The 19675-nt window shown below is 36.8% G+C and overlaps 2 protein-coding genes across 3 annotated transcripts; both read left to right on the top strand.

Moving 5' to 3' along the window:
* The first annotated feature begins 465 nt into the window (after positions 1 to 465).
* On the top strand, positions 466 to 4355 carry LOC135659889 (uncharacterized). 2 transcript variants are annotated; one of them, XM_065176334.1, is made up of 7 exons: positions 466 to 826; positions 1432 to 2134; positions 2500 to 3169; positions 3270 to 3370; positions 3450 to 3530; positions 3620 to 3747; positions 3956 to 4355. In XM_065176334.1, exons 2-7 carry the CDS (start codon positions 1475 to 1477, stop codon positions 4098 to 4100), a joined length of 1785 nt encoding a protein of 594 aa, XP_065032406.1. In that variant the 5' UTR covers positions 466 to 826; positions 1432 to 1474; the 3' UTR covers positions 4101 to 4355. The 2 variants fall into 2 exon arrangements, with proteins under 2 accessions (XP_065032406.1, XP_065032411.1); XM_065176339.1 differs by having other exon boundaries at positions 467 to 826; positions 2506 to 3169.
* A 630-nt stretch (positions 4356 to 4985) lies between these two features.
* LOC103995590 (dihydrolipoyl dehydrogenase 2, chloroplastic-like) lies at positions 4986 to 18210 on the top strand. Its single transcript, XM_065192415.1, has 11 exons — positions 4986 to 5556; positions 7773 to 7994; positions 9172 to 9306; positions 11026 to 11143; positions 12021 to 12157; positions 13832 to 13945; positions 15198 to 15311; positions 16682 to 16753; positions 17174 to 17371; positions 17603 to 17690; positions 17893 to 18210. The coding sequence occupies exons 1-9, from the start codon at positions 5233 to 5235 to the stop codon at positions 17234 to 17236; spliced, it is 1299 nt and encodes a 432-aa protein (XP_065048487.1). The 5' UTR covers positions 4986 to 5232; the 3' UTR covers positions 17237 to 17371; positions 17603 to 17690; positions 17893 to 18210.
* The last annotated feature ends 1465 nt before the right edge of the window (positions 18211 to 19675 follow it).

Here is a 19675-nt window from a genome sequence, read left to right on the forward strand (position 1 = left end):
TCCCTCAACTTAGGTAGGCCTTTTCTAAGCCAAGAATAAGAGGAGAAGGGTGAAAAAGGAGAAGAAGAGGGTATTTAGGTATATAATTTATAAATATTAAAAATTCTTAAAATGAGATTATAGATAGTAAAAAGGGGGGTTACAAATAAAAATCATCATAATAAAATATAAATTTACTATTTATAATCTATCAATCATTAATTATCCATTTATTCGCACAATATCTTATTTCGAGTTGATGTTATCTCCCATCGATTAGGAGAAAAAAAATGAAAAGTTGATGATGACATTTATATCTATTTGTAGAGCGAGAATATTAAAAATAAAAAATTATCAATTTTTATTATTTTTAAAGATAATTTTTTTAGGGTTTTTAGAAATAGAGGGTGTTACATAAAAAAAATCATATAAAAATTATATATTTAATTAAAAGAAAAAGTCTTCACTCTGATACGATCCTGTGCACATATTTCACAGGTAGGGGAACGAGGCGGAGGGAGATCGGTAACAAAGGTCTCCGTGGAAGTACATTACACCGTATTATAGATGTATCGGAGGAACCAATCCATCGTCACCGTCGTCGTCACCATCGTGACATTCGCACCTAAGGCGGCCGCTTCATCAAAAGGGGCGACGAGGATAGGCGACCCACCGGTCATCTCCCCTCTTTCCCTCTGTTACTCGCCTCAACCCTAGCCCTAGCCTCGGATTCTCCCCCACGTGTCCCCAGTTCTCCATCTTGAGCTACTTCGGCGGCCCTAAAGATCCCAATATTATATCTCTATCGTCCTTCGATGTTCGTCTGGGGTTTCCGTTCCGCTTCTGGGTGAGATTATCTCGTTCCTGAATCAATTTGCTTCGTCTCGGTGTCTGGAATCCCTTGTCGTTTGATGTTTAGATCAAGATTGGTTTTGTTGGCGGATTCTTGATTCGATTTTTCTTGGGTTCTTGCTTTCCCTTGTGGTTGTTTTTCTTGATTCCAGGTTGGTCTTTTTTCCGCCGTGTTCTTGGTCTTGAATTTTTATTTGCTCGATTGACGATCGATGCATCTTGATTCTCGCATCGCCGGTGGTTGTTTTGATGGTTTTTTTTGGATTTAATGCTGATCTTGGAAGTCGTTGCTCGCTATGTTTCGTTTTGGGTTTGATCTTTTCCTGTGGATGCGTATGATTTGTTTGCGTAATGCTGTTGAGTTCTAATCTTTGCTGCACTTCTGTTTGTCAGGGTTGATTTCGTTCATTCTTGTGGTCAAATTCTTGGTCGTTTCATGCTATCTTTCATGTTGATTATTCTTGTAGCATCCACTTATCATTCAACTTTTTTTAATATCTATATACTGATTCTTTGCTTTCTTTTATTGCCAAAATTCTTCCTTTTTATTTTTTTCTTTTGTTCAATTGTTATTCATTTATTTGGGAATATAATTATCAGGTAGGAAGGCGAACGGGTTGAGTAGTTTGATCTGTTGAATCTGATGGAGGGCTTGGGGGGTCTGGGATTCAGTGGTACAAACGCAGTGATGAAGAAGCCGAGGAGTGCCACCCTGAGACGACCTCGGCCCGAGGCACAGCTGGTTTCAGAATCTTGTGACATCTCACCCCTATCTTCTACTCCATCCTTGAATAATTCAAGGAAGTTCTCTCCTGATGATGATGGAGGTAGTGAATCCAGTGTCCGAAGGAAAGAATTTTATCTTAACAACCCTCCTCCAAAGAGTTCATCTATTAATATAGCTTCTTCGAAGAAAACCAAGAAAGTCGATAAGGTATTTGGAGAAGTTGATGGGGGATATCATGGAGTTAGCAGTTCGCGAGGCGGACATAGGTCTGACATGAAACGTTGCAGTGAAGGTGTTCTTGCCCCAGCTAAGTGGAAAAATACTGACAGGGTCAAAGAAGACAATGAGAAACACTCAATATCCCCAGATGCAAACGTTCGAAAGAGTGATGGGAGTTATAATGTGGATCAGTCAGAAGGGATCTCTAATGTTATTGCTGAAAACAAGCCTAGGAAGGTGAAACTCAAGGTTGGTGGAGTCACACGCACAATACTGGAGACAGGTGATGATGGATCTTCTGCAAAACCTCCACGTTCCTTGGATTCCTCTCGGCATCGTCTAAAGCTCATTGCCCGGGTAATATGCTGCTAAGGATTCCCAATTTCAGTCTATTGTTTAATGAATAATTAAGCTGAAAATAAAAACTTAGCTATAACTTGGATTTATCTGCTTAGCATCTTCTTTTTGCAGCTCTTTACCGGAATTATTGATCATTAAGTTCATAAATTTTCCTACTACGGAACGGTACCATGATTGACAAAGTTGATCCAAACATGTTAGAGATTACCATCAAGTAAATTAGTAAAATCTGCAGCGCTGTACATTCCTAAGATGTCTTAATATTTCATGTTAAGCTCTCTCTTTGCTATACTGCCATCATGCTCGTACTCATTCGAAGAACTGTCTCTATAAGGGAACATCGTATTTACTTTTCTCCTTAGTTGCAGGATTACTCTGATGGTCACTCCCTGCCCGAAAGGGGGAATGGCTCACAAGGAGATCAGGGGAAGCAATTGAGTGGATCGAGCTTTATTCATGGGATGGAAGAGGCTTCTACGGCAACAGTTGCTGAAGCAAGCTTAGTTGGAAAGCAAACAGACAAACTGCATATGCTACCCTCTTCTGCGCCTACTCGTAAGAGTAAGAGGGTCCCAAAGAGGCGTATGTTTGATGATGATGAGGAGGATGAAGAGATTCGTTACCTTGAGAAACTTAAATCTTCTAAGGTTTCTGCAGATGATTCAGCAGGAAATGATGGTAGCAGCGAGAATATCATTCAGAAAAAGAAATTACTCAAGATTCCTAGAAATAGAAATACTGCTTTTGAGGTGGATGAGGACTATACATCTTCTCGATCAAGTAAAGATAATAGAAGGAAGTTGAGGCCAGGAAGGGAATCTGATGATACAGACTATGTCGAAGAGGAAGAACCTGGTTCCGATGGTGAGACAGAGATCAAGAGAAGGAAACAGAAGGAAACTAGTGGGTCACCAGCTGACGTTAGAACCGAACCTCTTACTACACGACAGCGGGCACTTCAATCAGGAAAAGCTGGCAATGGTGAAAGTTTTGTCGAGTTCCCAAATGGGTTGCCACCTGCACCTTCTAGAAGTAAAGCCTGATATCATTGTCAATATTGTGACAGAACTTCCTGCAAGAGGATTTTTTTTTTTTCAAGTTCTTTCTTTTTGACGTTGCATTATGACTGCAGAACAAAAGGAGAAGCTATCTGAAGTGGAGATACAAGCAAAAAAAGCAGAAGCTGCTCAAAGACGGAAAATGCAAGTAGAGAAGCAAGCCAGAGAATCTGAGGTGTGTCTTTATTTCTTTCTGGATCTAAGTTGGCATTACTCCTGTCAATGAATTGCCTGATTAAATTTTAACTTCACAGGCTGAGGCTATAAGGAAAATATTAGGCCAAGATTCTGACAAGAAAAAGGAAGAAAAGAAGCAGAAAGAACTTGAAGAAAAGGTCTATATCCCAAACCTCAGTTATGCCCTGAATTTATTCTAGTTGACTTATTTTTATTTTCAATCTCTGGATTATATTGGTTTACACAGGCAAGGTTTGCTAAGTCACAAGCATTGGGTCCAAGCACCATTAGATGTGTCATTGGACCTGGTGGCACAGTCGTAACATTTGCTGATGATGTAGGCCTTCCAAGTATATTCAACTCCAGGCCTTGCAGGTAAGATGGAAATTTCTAACTTAAACTAGGAGGAAATGAATTTACAGCATGAGCCTTCTGAATTGGTAATATTTTTACTGTATCATATACTCGTGGGATATTCTTTTTTTTTTTCACTCTGTTGCTTTTATTATGTGGACTCTTGCATTCTGTTGATGCAACAACCTTTTGCCTGTCTGTTTCTTACTGATGATTGCTCTGGATCCAGTTACCCTCCTCCACGAGAGAAATGTGCTGCCCCGTCATGTTCAAATGCATACAAGTATCGGGATTCCAAGACTAAGCTTCCCTTGTGTAGTCTACAGTGCTATAGAGAAGTCAAAGGAAGTGCTGAGTCAACGATAACTTGTTAATATTTCTATACTTGAATATATGTGATTCTACAGGAGCAAGGTTATTCTCAAGATGTATCTACCTGATATGGTGAAGAGGACAGTTTTGGCCAGCAAATCAATTTGTTATGCTAAATAGTCTTGTTTCTGCACTGGCGAGCGGATAAGTTGAAAATACACACAAATCCAATTTTTTTGCCCGTGCAAGTTATTAAGATCATTCTTTTCAGTAATCTACGTGGTAATTCTTAGAGTGTGGCTATTCCTGTTTGCTTATATCTTTTGGTTCGCAATTTTGCTGCTTTGTCGGTGATTTTCATTTGGCTTATTAAGATATTGAGCAGACTGCCATGTTGAAGTCTTGGTAGTTTGCTCTGCTCAAATTTGGTGCTTCAAGTGTATATTATATATATTGCTGCTGTTGGAGTCTTAAGTACAAGTGGTATGACAGCTTCCATTTGATACTAATTAACTAGTTAGTTTTTCCGGTAAGTAATTTCCAACAGAAAGTAACCTCAGATCGAATGGTGAAGGATTTATATATCTGTTTGATAATTGCAGCATTAGGTATGTTATAGTCTAGATTGGCTAAATTGAGGCATAGATGCTGTTCGTTTTGTGTATTACACTTGGATCAATCTAGATTGGAATAACTACACAATTACATTTATGCAATCGATGTTGTATTACTTTCTGCAAATTAATGCAGAATACGGTAAAGGCATTACATTTAGGACATGCAAATTAATACTAAATGTTGTATTACATTTAGGACATGCATTACTGCAGCCGTTTACTGGCACACTGCTGCCGATGAAACTGAAGGCTCTACAGTAAAAGACCAAATTTTGTTTTCTTTTATAGTTTCGGATCCAAAATACGTGTATAAATGAAAGAAACGCAAAATTGAAGTGTACTGTTGCTTCCGCGCGCAGTACTCTCCGCGATAGTCCGCAATCGCGACTCGCTTCTGAATCAACGGAAACCAACCCTGCGATGGTCCGGTCTCCGCTCCACTTCGAATCCTCCGCCCTCACCCGTCGGATTTCTCCGGGCCCTCTTCCCTCTCCACATATAACTGTAGATCTCCCGGCCATGTCTCTCGCCTCCTCCTCCGCCGGCTCCAGTTTCTAAGCATCCTTTTGCTCCAGCGATGCCGGCTTCTCTCTCGCTCTCCCTTCCCTTCCCAACTGCCGCCCCTCCGGCATCCGATCCGTCGGCCGCCGCTGCCCCCTTCGGTGCATTCTGCAGTTACGGCCGACGGTTCTGCGGCCTCCGCAGGGAGGACTTGTCACTCCGCTCGCTGAATTGGGCGGCCTCGGGGCGGATCACCCCGGATTCCTCCCGGAGGTTCTCGAGGAAGATCTTGGCCGTGGTGAAGTATAACGGGAGCCCCGCCAAAGTCTTTGATTATGATCTCGTCATCATCGGAGCTGGCGTCGGAAGCCATGGCGCTGCGCTCCATGCAGTCGAGAAGGTAATGTTGTATGTTTCTTGATGGGTTTTACCTGCTTGTTTTGTTGTATCTGAGGTACTCGAACTCGTGCGCTTGGTTGCTGGACAACCAATATTTCTTGGCGTTGGATTTCTTATATAGCCGTTCGAATTCACACGTGACAGCTTTTCTTTTAATCCTTTTATTTATACACTGATTCTATATTATGTTGCCAATAATAGTTTATACGATGCTTTTCACACTTCATTGTCGGTGTCTTCACGCCGTTTCCTTTGGTCCAATCCCGATCGTACGGGGGCGTCCTCGTGGGTGTCCGAGATGGGGATGGAAGGGCGAGGTCGGGTCGGAGCTGGTGTCTCTGGGGCTGACCCGAGGTAGGACTTGGATTCCTGCTTCAGCATCGCCTTCCTAGACAGGAGGTCAATGTCGGGAGACGGATTCCCGACTCGATCCTTTCGAAGCTTAAGTTAGTTCGAGGTGGATCTGAGGATATTCTTTTATGTTCGAGGTCCTATCTCCCGGGACATACCAGGGGATCGATATTTATACATGTTATAGGGAGTCGGTCATACTCGAGTTGTTAATGACCGTTGATGCTTTGGGCGGCCCGTACGTATTCTCCAGGCGACACGGATTGACCTGTACTGTTCTACGTCGTGCGGTGCCGTCTTCTACGACCTCAGGTGACGCGGGAACCGTTGAACGTCTTTGCGGGGATGCTGCGTCCCTTCAAGTCCGTATTGGCGCCCGCGCCTCCTCGGCACCGAGGTGCGACTGTCGACTCCGAGGCACCACGTCGGCTTTGAGATGCCACATCGACTCTGAGATGGCTGTTGATCGTTACCAGAATATTCCCTATCATTCATTCTTATTTTGAGTATCCATGCTTCTATTATCCAAGCGATAGCAGTCTTTTGGTCTAAAATTAGTTGTTTTTTCTTTTTGTGTGACTCGGGTTCACTTTTTACCTACCGGTGCTGTTCCATGACGGAACCACTATTTTGTTGCTTTTCATGTTACTTGAAATACACATGATCTGTGATAGTCATGAGACACCAACATATTTGAATACTGGAGTTTCAATTGTTTTTGCATCCCGAGCCACTTAAACACAAATGCAAAGGTTGTATGATCACCATGCACTACCAATCTCAATATACATCTATCAGTTACCATCATTATTCTATAATAAGGTTCATCTTCCTCTTTTTTTTTTTGGTTGTTGAGTGCTGCTTGTTATTTTCTCGGCCAAATTTGATCTCATCTATTTACAAGAAAAGATGAATGACTAATTTGAGAGAAAGCAGTCCTTGAAATCGGTTGATTGAGCTGTTGAGCTACTTTCTTGTATTATAAAGGAAATGATTGTGCAACTTTTGGCATTCGCACTGCTCTGCTTGGACACCAAAAGTTGAAAATATTAGACAATTAAACTTGAGAGAAAATTTAATGTTTCTAGACTTACAAGTGTTAGGAAAAGGTAATATGTCATTCAGTAACATCCAGTCTGGGTTCAAGCATTTGATCTTTTTCTGTTTTTAATTTACAGAAATTTTCTATATTAATTTATGTGTTACTTATTCTTATTATCCTGAGCTTAAGGTATATTCATTATCCTGGTCCTTATGGTATATTGTAAGCACTGAATTCAGACAGACACCCAGGCTATTTGAAGCTTGGAGCGGGTGACAACTGAAGCAGACACAATGATGGGTCAATATTATACTTATATCTGCATATATGTGTTTTCCAATCCTAAAATAAAATTTATAATGTAGAACTCCAGACGAGCATGTACCGTTTGAAAAAAAAAATTGTGTTAAATTCACATATAATGATTTATGTGTCAGAGTGATCTCAGATCCTCAGGTGGAAGCATGAAAAATCATACATGCGAACACTACATGACATCACATAAATTTGTTTGCACATACCAAATATTAAGGAAACATTTTTGATTGTGGTGAAAAATCCCAGCAGATAGCAAAGGGATTGTGGAGAAACTTATGAGCAGCCATATTTTGGACAACTCTCTTACACTACCTGACGTATGTTATTATGCTGCAAACATGAGAAGATTTTGGTATCTGTCTGTGACTGAATATCATTTCTCTTGGTTAGTAATTTGATGTGCTCTGTTAGCGTTTAGATTTTCTTTTTGCTCTTTAAGTGCTCTCCATATGCTTTGACTTGTTATTCATCAGAATGAGTCCTAAACTATGGTACCTGATTTGCAGGGTTTAAAAACTACCATTATTGAAGGGGACATTGTTGGTGGTACTTGTGTAAATAGAGGATGCGTTCCATCTAAAGCTCTTCTTGCTGTTAGTGGTCGCATGCGTGAACTTCATGATGAGCATCACCTGAAGGCTCTGGGTCTACAGGTTTCAAGCTTCATTTCTTCTTTTTCTTACCATATGTCTAGAATCCAAAGACAATTTGTATACTGTTTTATTAGTGTCTAACCTGGCATTGAATAACTATGTGAATAGCTGGGAACATCAAAGAGACACACTATTTACCATCTTACTTTACATTTGCTGTTTGTTTTTGACAAAATACTTAATTTGATCAGATGACATCTCATTCATGATCACTGTGTTGGCTGAAGAATCTTCTTAGTTAGTAAGAAACAGGTGGTATGTACTGGTTTGCTAGTTGATCGGTATGCATACCAGCTCGTTTCGATGCGTACTCTGAAATATGGCCATGTATTGGTCAATACGGGGTATGTATTGGCCGATATGGTCAAAACTTGTCTTGTATCGATCGATATGGGTCGGTACCAATCTTAATTTCATCGATACCAACCCGAATCCAGTCTAGTTTGACCAAATTGACCATTGGGGCCTCTTTTGGGGCTTTAAATTGCCTCCCTTCCCCCTCTTTCAGTCATTCTCTCATTCTCACTTTTTCTCACACTGTTGTGATTAAAGTTCCTTATCGGGCGATTCAAGATCAACGAGAAGCAACTTCCTCCTGTGTGACAGTTTTTCCTTGATGGATTCAAAAAGATCATTTCAATATTTCCTCTTATAATCTATTCATTTATGGCTTAGATACACTTTATTCTTGTGTAAATACAACTTATATACCAATAAATTAGGAAAAAAATTCTAAGAAAATGAAATTTTCTTTGTTTTGGTCATTTTTCGGCCTTTTTTCGAAAAACCAATACATACTGGCATACCAACACGTGGTGTGCCGATGCCAACTGGTACACCAGTCCTCCTATGGATGGTATCACATGGGACAATGGTCCTTATTCTTGGTAGTTAAATGTACACAGGCTTTCCTGCATGTAAAGTGTAAACTGATATATTCAACATAATGGTTTTGCAGTTTCCCATGATGAAGATCTGAAGTCAAATAAGCATTTATCATACATTTAAACATAGCTTTTGTTTGTCTCACTGGACAATATTAAAGCCACAGATTATTATTTGATTTTTTTTGTTACATCAGGGTCATTTATTTCATGAGCATTTAAATATTTATCTTAATTATATTTTTCTGACCATGCCACCTTTAGTATATTTCTGTGAAAATCTACTGCACTGAGACTTTCTGTAGTCTGTTTATCAAATTATCCTAATTTATGTCATGTTTTAATGCTTCATTGCACTGAAATGATAGGTCACATCTCCTGGTTATAATAGACTAAGCGTTGCTGATCATGCAAATAATCTTGCTTCCAAAATTCAGATTAATTTGACTAATTCATTGAAAGCTCTAGGTGTTGATATACTCACAGGTGTAGGCACTATTGTGGTAAGTTGCTTGTGCTTGATATTAATTTTTCTGTAGTACATAATTATTATTATGCAACGTCATTTAATAGCTGAGTAACCTGAGTTTCTAGTTTGTAGTAGATTATATTATGGTCATTATATCGAGATACATATTAGTTTTGCATGATTTTTCTTTATCGATTATAAGTTATTCTGTGACAATCTATATGGGAATTATTTTAACAGGCCAAAAACATTTAATAATTTTTTTATACTGATTCCTCTAACTGTATAACATGTGATCTTGTTGAAATATAGCTTAAAATCTATATCATGGAAGGTTGCGTTGAAAACCCACCATTCTAATGTGAAAAGATAGAAGAACTATGCTTATTAAATATGTTGTGTTAATGCTTTCTGTACCAGTCTTACAACTCCATGCTTCTTTGGGTTAATTAAATTTGGAATTGATTCACAATTGACTTGTTATTTTCCTAACCCTTTGTAGATCAAACAGCCGTAGCATCACAATGATAAGAATTATCTGAGAAGTGCAAAGAGAAGAATGTTATTAGATTTTTATTGAAAATAGCACATGTATATTAAATGAAACATAGGAGTGCAGTGTCTTTGAAAGTAGAAGTACCAACTTATTTTACTAATTAGGATTTTACGCTCTCGAACCCTGGTTATAATACTATATATTTTTTTGTGCTTAATTGAATGCATCAAGTATACTTTATGAAGCATGAATTCTTCAAAATGCTTGTCATGTCTATTGTGCTCATATCAGACTCTTAACAGTAGCCTCTTATTTCTTGACACACATCAGGTACTTGAAAAAAATATTAGGATCTGTATAACTGACATAAATATTAACTTACGATGCATGTATATATGTTATAAACACACATATACATTTGATTTTTATTTTTTGTATACATTTATGATACATGTATGCTTATTTTCTATCTTTGAATTGCTGTATTGATGTGTATGTATTGTGTTGTGTGCATGTCCATGCTTTATAAACTATACTACAAACTAGTATTATATGATCACTGCAATCAAATTACCTATTTATTGTTCTCAGATATCAGATCATTGATCTGGGTGTGTGTTTGTGCGAGTATTGTGTTTGGTTCATTGATATTCTACTGAGTTTTTGTAAGCACATTGACTCTATGTTTAAGTGCTAGAGGATTGTGATTAAGCTGTTACTGTTACCTTAATGAGATGAAGAAACTTGCACGGGCTAATCCAAGCTCTAAAACCTTCCTATGTGCTGGTTATTCCATTTCAATCTTTAGATGCCACTCCCTTTTATAGATTAAAGATGTCCATTCATATTAAAATTTTGTTTTTGTGCTGTATATTTGTAATGCCAATGACTATAACAAAAGGAAAACTAAATCATGGATTTTATGAAGTGTCGCTTGAATAGTATAATCCAGATTATTCTAAATAACTGTTTTAGTTGGGAGAAATACCATAAGTTTCCATTATTGATGGCTAATATCATGTTGATAGCTCTTTGCTATATTGTTCTTACTTCTTACAAAAGACACTAGGAATACTGTTTCTTGAATATGTTTTATATTGACTAGCAATGGAGTTGTGTTTCCCTTCAACACTAATCTATATTTATTTCTTCCTCTGCTTATGCATGAGGTATTTGGTTTTGAAATGATTTGTCATTCTTTGCTGATGTCAGAGAGTCATGAACTATGGTCTTACCATGACACACTGATGTTTTCAGGGTACACAAAAGGTGAAATATGGAAAGGTCGGGTTTCCTGGTACAGAAATTACAGCTAGGAATACAATAATAGCTAGTGGATCTGTTCCCTTTGTACCTAATGGCATTGAAGTGGATGGTTAACTTTATTTTCTCTGACTCATTTAGTTGGAAATTTGTCAACTATGCATGTACATAAGTGCATGATACTGTTGCTTATGTTGGAAAATTTTCATGTGAAAATGATGGAATTCTGCTTTGGTGTTTGTATTTCCTTCTTGTATTTGGTTGCAGAGATGAGGAAATATTAATATATAATAACCAAAAGAACTATTATGTATGTTTTGTTCATAATTTTTGTTCTGCTTTTTTGGTACGTTTTTCTGATTTTTTTTTTCAGATGTTCTACTGTATAAATTTCCAACTCAAATTCATGATTAGACATTCTTCAACAATCAACATGGACTTGGAGTGCATTTTAGATGGACATTACTGTTTCCAAGATATTGTAGAAAATATCGTGATTTATGTATAATAGGCTTTTATTCATGTGAAATACAGCCTATGGGTTTCAAAATTGTCGGCATATTATACCAATATCCAAATGTTTCGATATCGGATGTGTTTACTTTTTTGTTTTGATGCAGTTGTTACTTTTTTGTCCTTGTGTACTGATACCACAATTATGGATAACTTGTAAGATTTCAGTGTATCTTTATATGTACTAGCTTTAATTTTTTTTTACCCAAGTACCATGAAAAAAAAAAAAAGGTTGATCATACATCTCCGTTTCTTTCTGCAACCAGGAACAACATTATGGTTCTCAATTTCTACTGTTCCTTGATATTGACTTTTAATTTACAGATAATGGTTTCTTTTTTATTTGTTTTAATCCTTTGTAACTTGGCAGATATGCTTTCTATTTTCTATGAATTTGATTTATCTACTATAGGTTAATCCAAGTATTCTTTTGTCATTCTTATTTGATTAATTTAGTTACTTTTAATTTATCGGGTGGTACATTGTAGGGAAAACTGTGTTCACTAGTGATCATGCACTCAAGCTGGAACCGGTGCCAGATTGGATAGCTATTGTAGGAAGTGGTTATATTGGACTTGAATTTAGTGATGTGTACACTGCCCTTGGTAGTGAGGTATGACGTTATTCTCAGCCACTGCTTTCATATGTTTTCTTACAGGCAATGCCTATTCCATGGATGATTCTTTACCTCAGATTTAGCTTCCGTTTCTCTTGTAACTCATTAGAAGCTTGCAGACATATAATCTTTGAATGCCCAGTATAACGACTTTTGTTCATCAACATGAGTCCTCTTTAAACATGTGTTTTGATGTTTGATATTAGTCCTTACGGCAAATGTCATGGTTTAGTTACATGGTGTCCTAACATTCAGCATACAAGTCTTTACATTCCTTAAAGTTGTCTATGATGTTGGTAGCCCCATTTTTACATGGTTTTGGTTAGAAGCAATGTGGATTCCTTTTTATAACTATATTGTTGGATTATGCTTTGCGATCATGGTATTTATTAACTATATTGTTGGAATTTTCTATCATTGTTAGTGGCTAGCTGTTCAGTGATAACCTTCTTTGATACTACCAACATTGGCCAACCATTGCTACTAGCTTACTATTAACTCGAAGATCGAATAATGTTCTAACATGATAAAGTTTCTTCACGTAGCCGGACTTATGCTAGAAAGGAGCATCAAGAGACAGAAGGTGAAATAAGATCATGAACAAGAACTTAATGAATACCATTGAAAATTAAGTCATAATAAATTGAGATAAATAATAAAATGGTTATGTTGCATCAAATTTGTAATTATCCAATTATCCAACCATTGCTACTAGCTTACAATTAACTCCAAGATCGAATAATGTTCTAACATGATAAAGTTTCTTCACGTAGCCGGACTTATGCTAGAAAAGAGCATCAAGAGACAGAAGGTGAAATAAGATCATGAACAAGAACTTAATGAACCATTGAAAATTAAGTCATAATAAATTGAGATAAATAATAAAATGGTTATATTGCATCAGATTTGTAATTATCCAATTATTGATACAAATTAGATTTACAGCCAATCCATAATTGAGTACTGGTTAATCATCCAACACTATACAATGTTTCTTTTTTTTCTTTTATCTCATGAACTTGATTTCTACTGTTTGCTTGAAAGACTTCTTCTAAATTTTTTCATCAGGTGACTTTTGTTGAAAGTTTGGATCAACTAGTGGTACTTGTGGCCATTCCAACAAAACAACAATTAAGAATTCTTACTAGCACAGCTCCATTTTTTTATAGATTAGTATGTATTACCAGCATCTTCATTTTACAAGCTCATTATTGGTTGCAAGATCAACATCCACATTTATTTACCAACACCGGTAGAAATATATGTCTATAGATTTTTCTCCTCACTGTGCATCCACATTACAAGATACGTCTGATGGTATTACTTTTTAGATTTTTCTAAATTCAGCTGTTCACTTGGATAGACTCCTATGATGGATGAGAATTAGCTCAAATAATGTTGGCTTGAAATTTGTCAATATTTGCTTCGTGACTGGCAATTTTTCATTTGACCTCTGTAAGGGGTTGAATGTGAAAATATAATGAATTTTCACTCAAATAAGACTAAGTCATGAAAAAAATTTTAGTTGTTGTTGTGGTTTCTAGTCATGCATTAGTTTATTTCTGCAAAAAACAAGGTTATACACTAATTTCTCTCTGTTAGAATTATTGGTGTTTTTTTTTCTGTGACACGTGAGGTTTGGATGTCCCACTCCTGAGTTTTCTTTTGCAGCCTCAAGCAAGGGAGAAAGGTGAGAAGGATAGGTTTGAAGTACGTGTTGCTAAGACTAGTTTCAAGGCTAACACAAAAGCTCTGGCAGAGAATGAAGGCGAGGGGCTCGCTAAGGTTATATTTTGGACCATTATCTTATTATGAAATTAAAAACACATTATGCCATGACTGGAAGCTTGTGTAACTCTCATTATGATAGTTATCAATTCCATGAGAATATTATCCCTTCTTTAACTATATTGAAGTTCTGTTACTTGAATTCCAAGAAAATAGTTGCCACAGGTTTCGTTAAATATGGCGTTTCATCCTACTTCTAAAATCGGTTATATTATTCTAGTGCACATATACAAAACGAAGGCATGTATATGAGATATATTAATTTGAAAATTTTGTAATAGTAGTAGGATATGTTTTGTCATGGTCACAAGAAAAGTTTTTTCATTATGCCATATAGATCTCGGGCACTAAAATATTTTGACTATGTTGACATTGAATCATGATAAGCAATTAGAGGTTACATAAGTATCTTGATCATCAAGTAGCTATTCTACTTATACATGAGGAGGAAAAAGATCTAGTAAATAGAAATACATTGAAATTTAACATTTAATCCATTTCTTAAATGGTATTTTTGAACATCATAAAAAGTTTAATGTTCATGAAAATCCACCCTATATCAAATTATCAATAACTATACTTTTAATCATCTCATATATGTCATTCCATAGACTTATCATATACTTGTATTACATCCAACAGCAAACCCAGCACAAAACCATTTTCTTAAAAATATTTCTTTAAAATACTGGTATACTTTTCCAATGATTTCCTATCATGGATTGATGGACCATGCATACCAATCCTTGGCTAGACCGATCAGTACCAGTGTACCGATACATGGCACAGTATGTACTGAAAACTCAAGAGGAAGCAGAAGGAGAAGGAACAAATGGTGGAGGAAGAAGATGAGTGGTGGAAGAAGAGGAGGAAGGAGGAAGAGAAAAGAAGAAGAGGTGGCAGTGGAGGAAGAAGAAGGATAAAAGATTTGGATACTAGATCTTTTATTCAAGCAGTATTTGCTACCATTACTTTGGGACCTTTCTTTTTAGGGGGCTTTGGTGTATTTTCGTAGTACTGCTCTCTCTCTCTCTCTCTCTATCTATCTATGTATCTATCTATCTATCTATCTATCTATCTATATATATATATATATATATATCTACTCCCTTAAAACTTTTTCTAAATCTTAGATTTTATTAGAATGAAATAAATAATAATCATTTCTAAAAAATTTGTAGGATATGCAATCAGTTTGTCTTGCAGTAGATTTTATGCTTGCCTTGACGAATTTGTTCTTGTAATGCAGTTGATATACAGACCTGATAAAGGGGAGATCCGTGGAGTTCATATTTTAGGGCTGCATGCTGTAGACCTCATCCATGAGGCATCAAATGCTATAGCCCTGGGAACACGTCTACAGGTGATCATATTTCACACTTGAATATTTTGATTTGTGATTGCTCACGATCACTTGGATTACACGTTATATGCATCTAAAAGAACTGCAGTCGTGCCTTTACATATGAAAATTGAGAAACAATTGTTTATAGTATGCTGCCCCCTTATTAGGTTCATCTATGTTTCATGTCTTTTTGATGAAATATTTAGCTTATGTTGATGTGAACAAACTTAAAGTTTTATAACATGTGAACTACTAGCTATTTTATGGATAGCAATTGTTACACCAAATCAATCTCTGTGAAGCATCTCTCAAGCGCTTTTGGCCTAATATGACATGTTTCTTTTTTTTCTTTTGTAAAATCTAGAAAAGATGTAAGTTCTCTTTGAAGACTCATAGGTAGGGAACGTCAGAGTAGTCTGCCACTTTGTTGTGTCTACCAGGGAAAAGTTGACATACGCCCAAGGAAAATAGTTAGACTTTACTGCGGAATATTGCAGCATTGAATGCTTGGGGCTTCAATATGGAGGAGCTCTGGTTGCTTCATTTTCTTTAGCAGGACTTGATTTATAGTTTAATGCTATCCAAAAATAGTTTATTTTTAAGGACCATTACTTATTAGATGATGGTGTAGACTGTGTTGTTTTCTCATCAGCTTATTTATCATTGATATAAAATTGTTTTTTTTCTGTAATTGCCACATCACCTTTCTTAAAGTTTCATTAAATGTCAAGTTTCTGGGGTTCGCGCAATTGCATCTTGCACACTGCCACTAAATAGGTTAGATCTTTCAACATACTGGCTAGACCTTGAGGTTCTTCAGAAGATGCTTAAACTTTACCTTGATTAGAAAGTTATCTCCAGTAGCCATTCATAAATTTTCTTTTAAATCATTCATGAACTTTTCCATAAAATTTAGATTGTCCTGTATTCTTGAGTGTCACCATCTGGAAGAGTCTTGGATGATGATGATGATGATGGGATGCAAGTGAAACAAATAATCGTAACCATCTTGAACGCCAGTCCTGTTAAGTGACCCTTAAAGTTTCTATTCACTGGTAATGATGCCAGGTACTGTTGTATTTGAACATCTTTGCAACTATATAATGCATAAAGCTAGATCTAATGTTTTTGTTTTAACATTGATCTTCACATTTAAAATAATATTTCTTAACAAATCGTTCAAATATTCTTTCTGGAAGCTCATGATGTGATGGTGTCTTTAACATCTATACCTCCACTTCTTTATGGCTTTAAAACAAAAAAGATATATTAAATTCCAGGAGAAACATTTCAGTTGACAACAGGCAATTAATTTTTGTGATTCTGTGTTTGTTGAATTAAAAATAATTCTATTTACTGAATAAGTTACAACTGTTCTATTGCAACAGGATATAAAATTTGCTGTTCATGCGCATCCAACTTTATCTGAAGTTTTACACGAACTCTTCAAATCTGCTGAGGTATGCATCTAATCTTCTTTGGTATAATGCATCTGACAGCGTCTATAATCTTTATAGTATCTTGAAGACTTAGAAATCTGTCTTACATATCATGCTGAACTAAAAGAACGATAAAGAAAAGATAAAATTTGATGGACCACTAGTTATGAATTATATATTTGTTTAAGTATTCTATTGCCTTGCCTTGTTAGAATCTGCAAAAAACTTTATAGCGACAATGATTGGTTCAATCACACAATTAATTCAAGCCAAATCGACATAATTAATTGTTGATTAGCAATTGATGCAAGCCAAATTCTGCTTGGTTGTTTATAAATAATCTGAGAGAAAATTTTGTGAAATTATATCGGCCACAATATTCCATCGTCAAACAGGTTTCCTTTACCGTCAGTACATATGTTCATTCACTTGTTTTGCCAGGTTAATGTTGGTGTCCCGTCTTCTGTAAGTCAACCAGTTGCAGCCAAACCAGTCTTTAGATGATCTCGGTTATCAGGAGGAAGCCTTCTCAAATACCTTATAACACATCAAGAATCTCATCTTTGTTTTCACTGAAGATAACGAATTCGTGGAAAGCTCAGTGGAGCTCTGCTGTTGCTGCTACCGACGGAAGGAGAGGTTTTTTCTCTTTCTTCTTGTTTCCCACGTTTATTTTGACCACTAAACAGGCTTATTTGAAAGGTGGCATGGCAAGTGTTTTGCCTTTGTCTATAGATCGTGATAGTTCCACGTTTATTGGATTGTTTTGTTCCACGTCGTGATCGGAATATTGTGCGGTGTGCATCAAGCTGTGTGTGTGGGCGTAGTATCCCTTTTTCCTATCGTTTCACTCTTTTTCTTGCTTCTTAGTGACGGCTACCACTGAAGACTTGGACCAGCGGAGCAATCAAAGCCACAAAGAACAAGTGGGTGATAGGAGGGCCACGATCCGGAAAAAGTGAGTTCATCTTTTTTGTTTATATTCCGAGATGTTGCCTTCGTATTAATTTAAATTGCTATTAGGCTAAGGAGAAGGCCGCTAGAGAGGCAAAAAAAAAAAAGAACTGTGAACATGCTTTTACTACAGTGCTCTCTAAATGAATGTACTATGGTACATGCTCGCCTGTGTCACCTTTAATGATGCCGTTTCATGATTATAGTTAGGTTTGTCATTGCCAAAAGCTGCCGGTTCCCGGGACAAGTATGCCGAAATTAATTGCTCGTCGAATGGCAGAGCTCTCTCAGCGTCAGACGGTCTCCTCGAGGTATGTATTGATTGCATGGTCCTCAGCACACCGTAATGATTACTTCTTACTGCATTTTGTTGCGTAGAACTCAATGTGACAATATATGCATGCTCTTGTCTTGATTGGTGCCACTGTTCGCTACCTTTCCAACGCACAAATATACGCCCCGTTCCTAAAATCTTTCTTCTGCAAACACTGTCACGTAGCTGCAATTTGTCTTTCCTCCTACCAGCCTATAGTTTTACAAGTGTGTTCGAGTAGGCCTTTGAAGCGAGCTGTGAATTATTTGCCGCACTGCTCGTTGATTTGTCCTATTGAGATTGAATAGTCTTCATCGCTTTTGTCTTCTTTAATTGATTAAGTCATAACATAAGACACCAAATTCTATATTTTTCTTTACATTACTTGTCAATTTGACCTGTTCTGACTTGCAAGATCCAAGGGTGAGGCCAAGTCAGAAAACAAAAAAAGAAAAAGTTTATTTGATCAAATTAGAAATTTCAACCTTATGATCGTTCCGATTCAAGAGTCATCTCACCAAAAGGTAATTGTCTGAAAACAATGCAATTTTCATTTTCCCAAAGCAACACATCTTTCAGCTTTTCAGTATATGATTTTGTTGATGCAACCTTTGTTGATTTTTCTTTCAGTTCATGGACATATTATCTTTTCTAAATGATATCCTTTAAATTTTAAAAAAATTACAAAATAATGATCATTCCAGTGAGTCACTAGCAGATCAAGATAAGAAAAAATGATCATCAGGAATAAACCTAGAAAAATACCCTTTGATGTTTGTAGGATAAAGATGAAACTCTTCCCTCTTTCTCCCTTCTTTGGAACCGGTCTCCTTATTTGTTCTGGTGCAAAGTTCAACCAAGGTAAAGTGCAAGCTAGAGGGGATACCCTTTCGTTCCTCCGTGTGTGTTGCCTTGACCCACCCATCTTTTGTAGGCTTAGTCGGTGAGGAGGCAAGGAGTAATTGTGGTTGACAATGCTTAAGGATATTTGTGGTGCATGGTCAGCAATGTCATTTCCCAACTTATGTTCGAATCTACTTGTTGTATTGGAGTTAAGGTGTTCATGTTTCGATTAGCGCTTCACATTCTTCTCTCATCATTATCAAAATTTATAAAGGCAAATAATTAATTTACTTTTTTTAAAAAAATTAGTTTTCTTACATAATGTTACGAGTTTGAAGAGGGGGGAGGTGGTGATGGGTCTAACGAGGATGGAGATGACCAATAGGGTCTACAGCATTGATCGTGACCCTCACTCCCCTCCTATCTCATGTGAGAGTTATGGTCAACCATGACTAGGGTTGACAAGCTAAGCGAAAGAAATGTGATTAGGGTTACGAGTAAATTTTTTTTAATGTTATGAGGTAAAATAATCTTTTTACGTAGACAAGAGTGTTCAGCGAGACATTCGGCTAAAAAAAAAATTTATAGTTATAATCTATTTTTTGGAATTTATTTTTTGTTTAAATAATAAATATGCAAAAGTTTGTATGTACGTATATATTTAGGATCTGAAGCCCAAAGTTTGTAAGTAGATAAATCCATGCATAAGCTATATATATATATATATATATAGAGAGAGAGAGAGAGAGAGATTAATGGATGTGAGAGGCCTAATAAAGAAGTGTTATTGCGAACTAGCCTTGGAAGATTTAAGACATAAATGAGCAGTCCCA

The sequence above is a fragment of the Musa acuminata genome, chromosome BXJ1-1, assembly GCF_036884655.1.
Source record: "Musa acuminata AAA Group cultivar baxijiao chromosome BXJ1-1, Cavendish_Baxijiao_AAA, whole genome shotgun sequence".
NCBI classification, from domain to species: domain Eukaryota; kingdom Viridiplantae; phylum Streptophyta; class Magnoliopsida; order Zingiberales; family Musaceae; genus Musa; species Musa acuminata.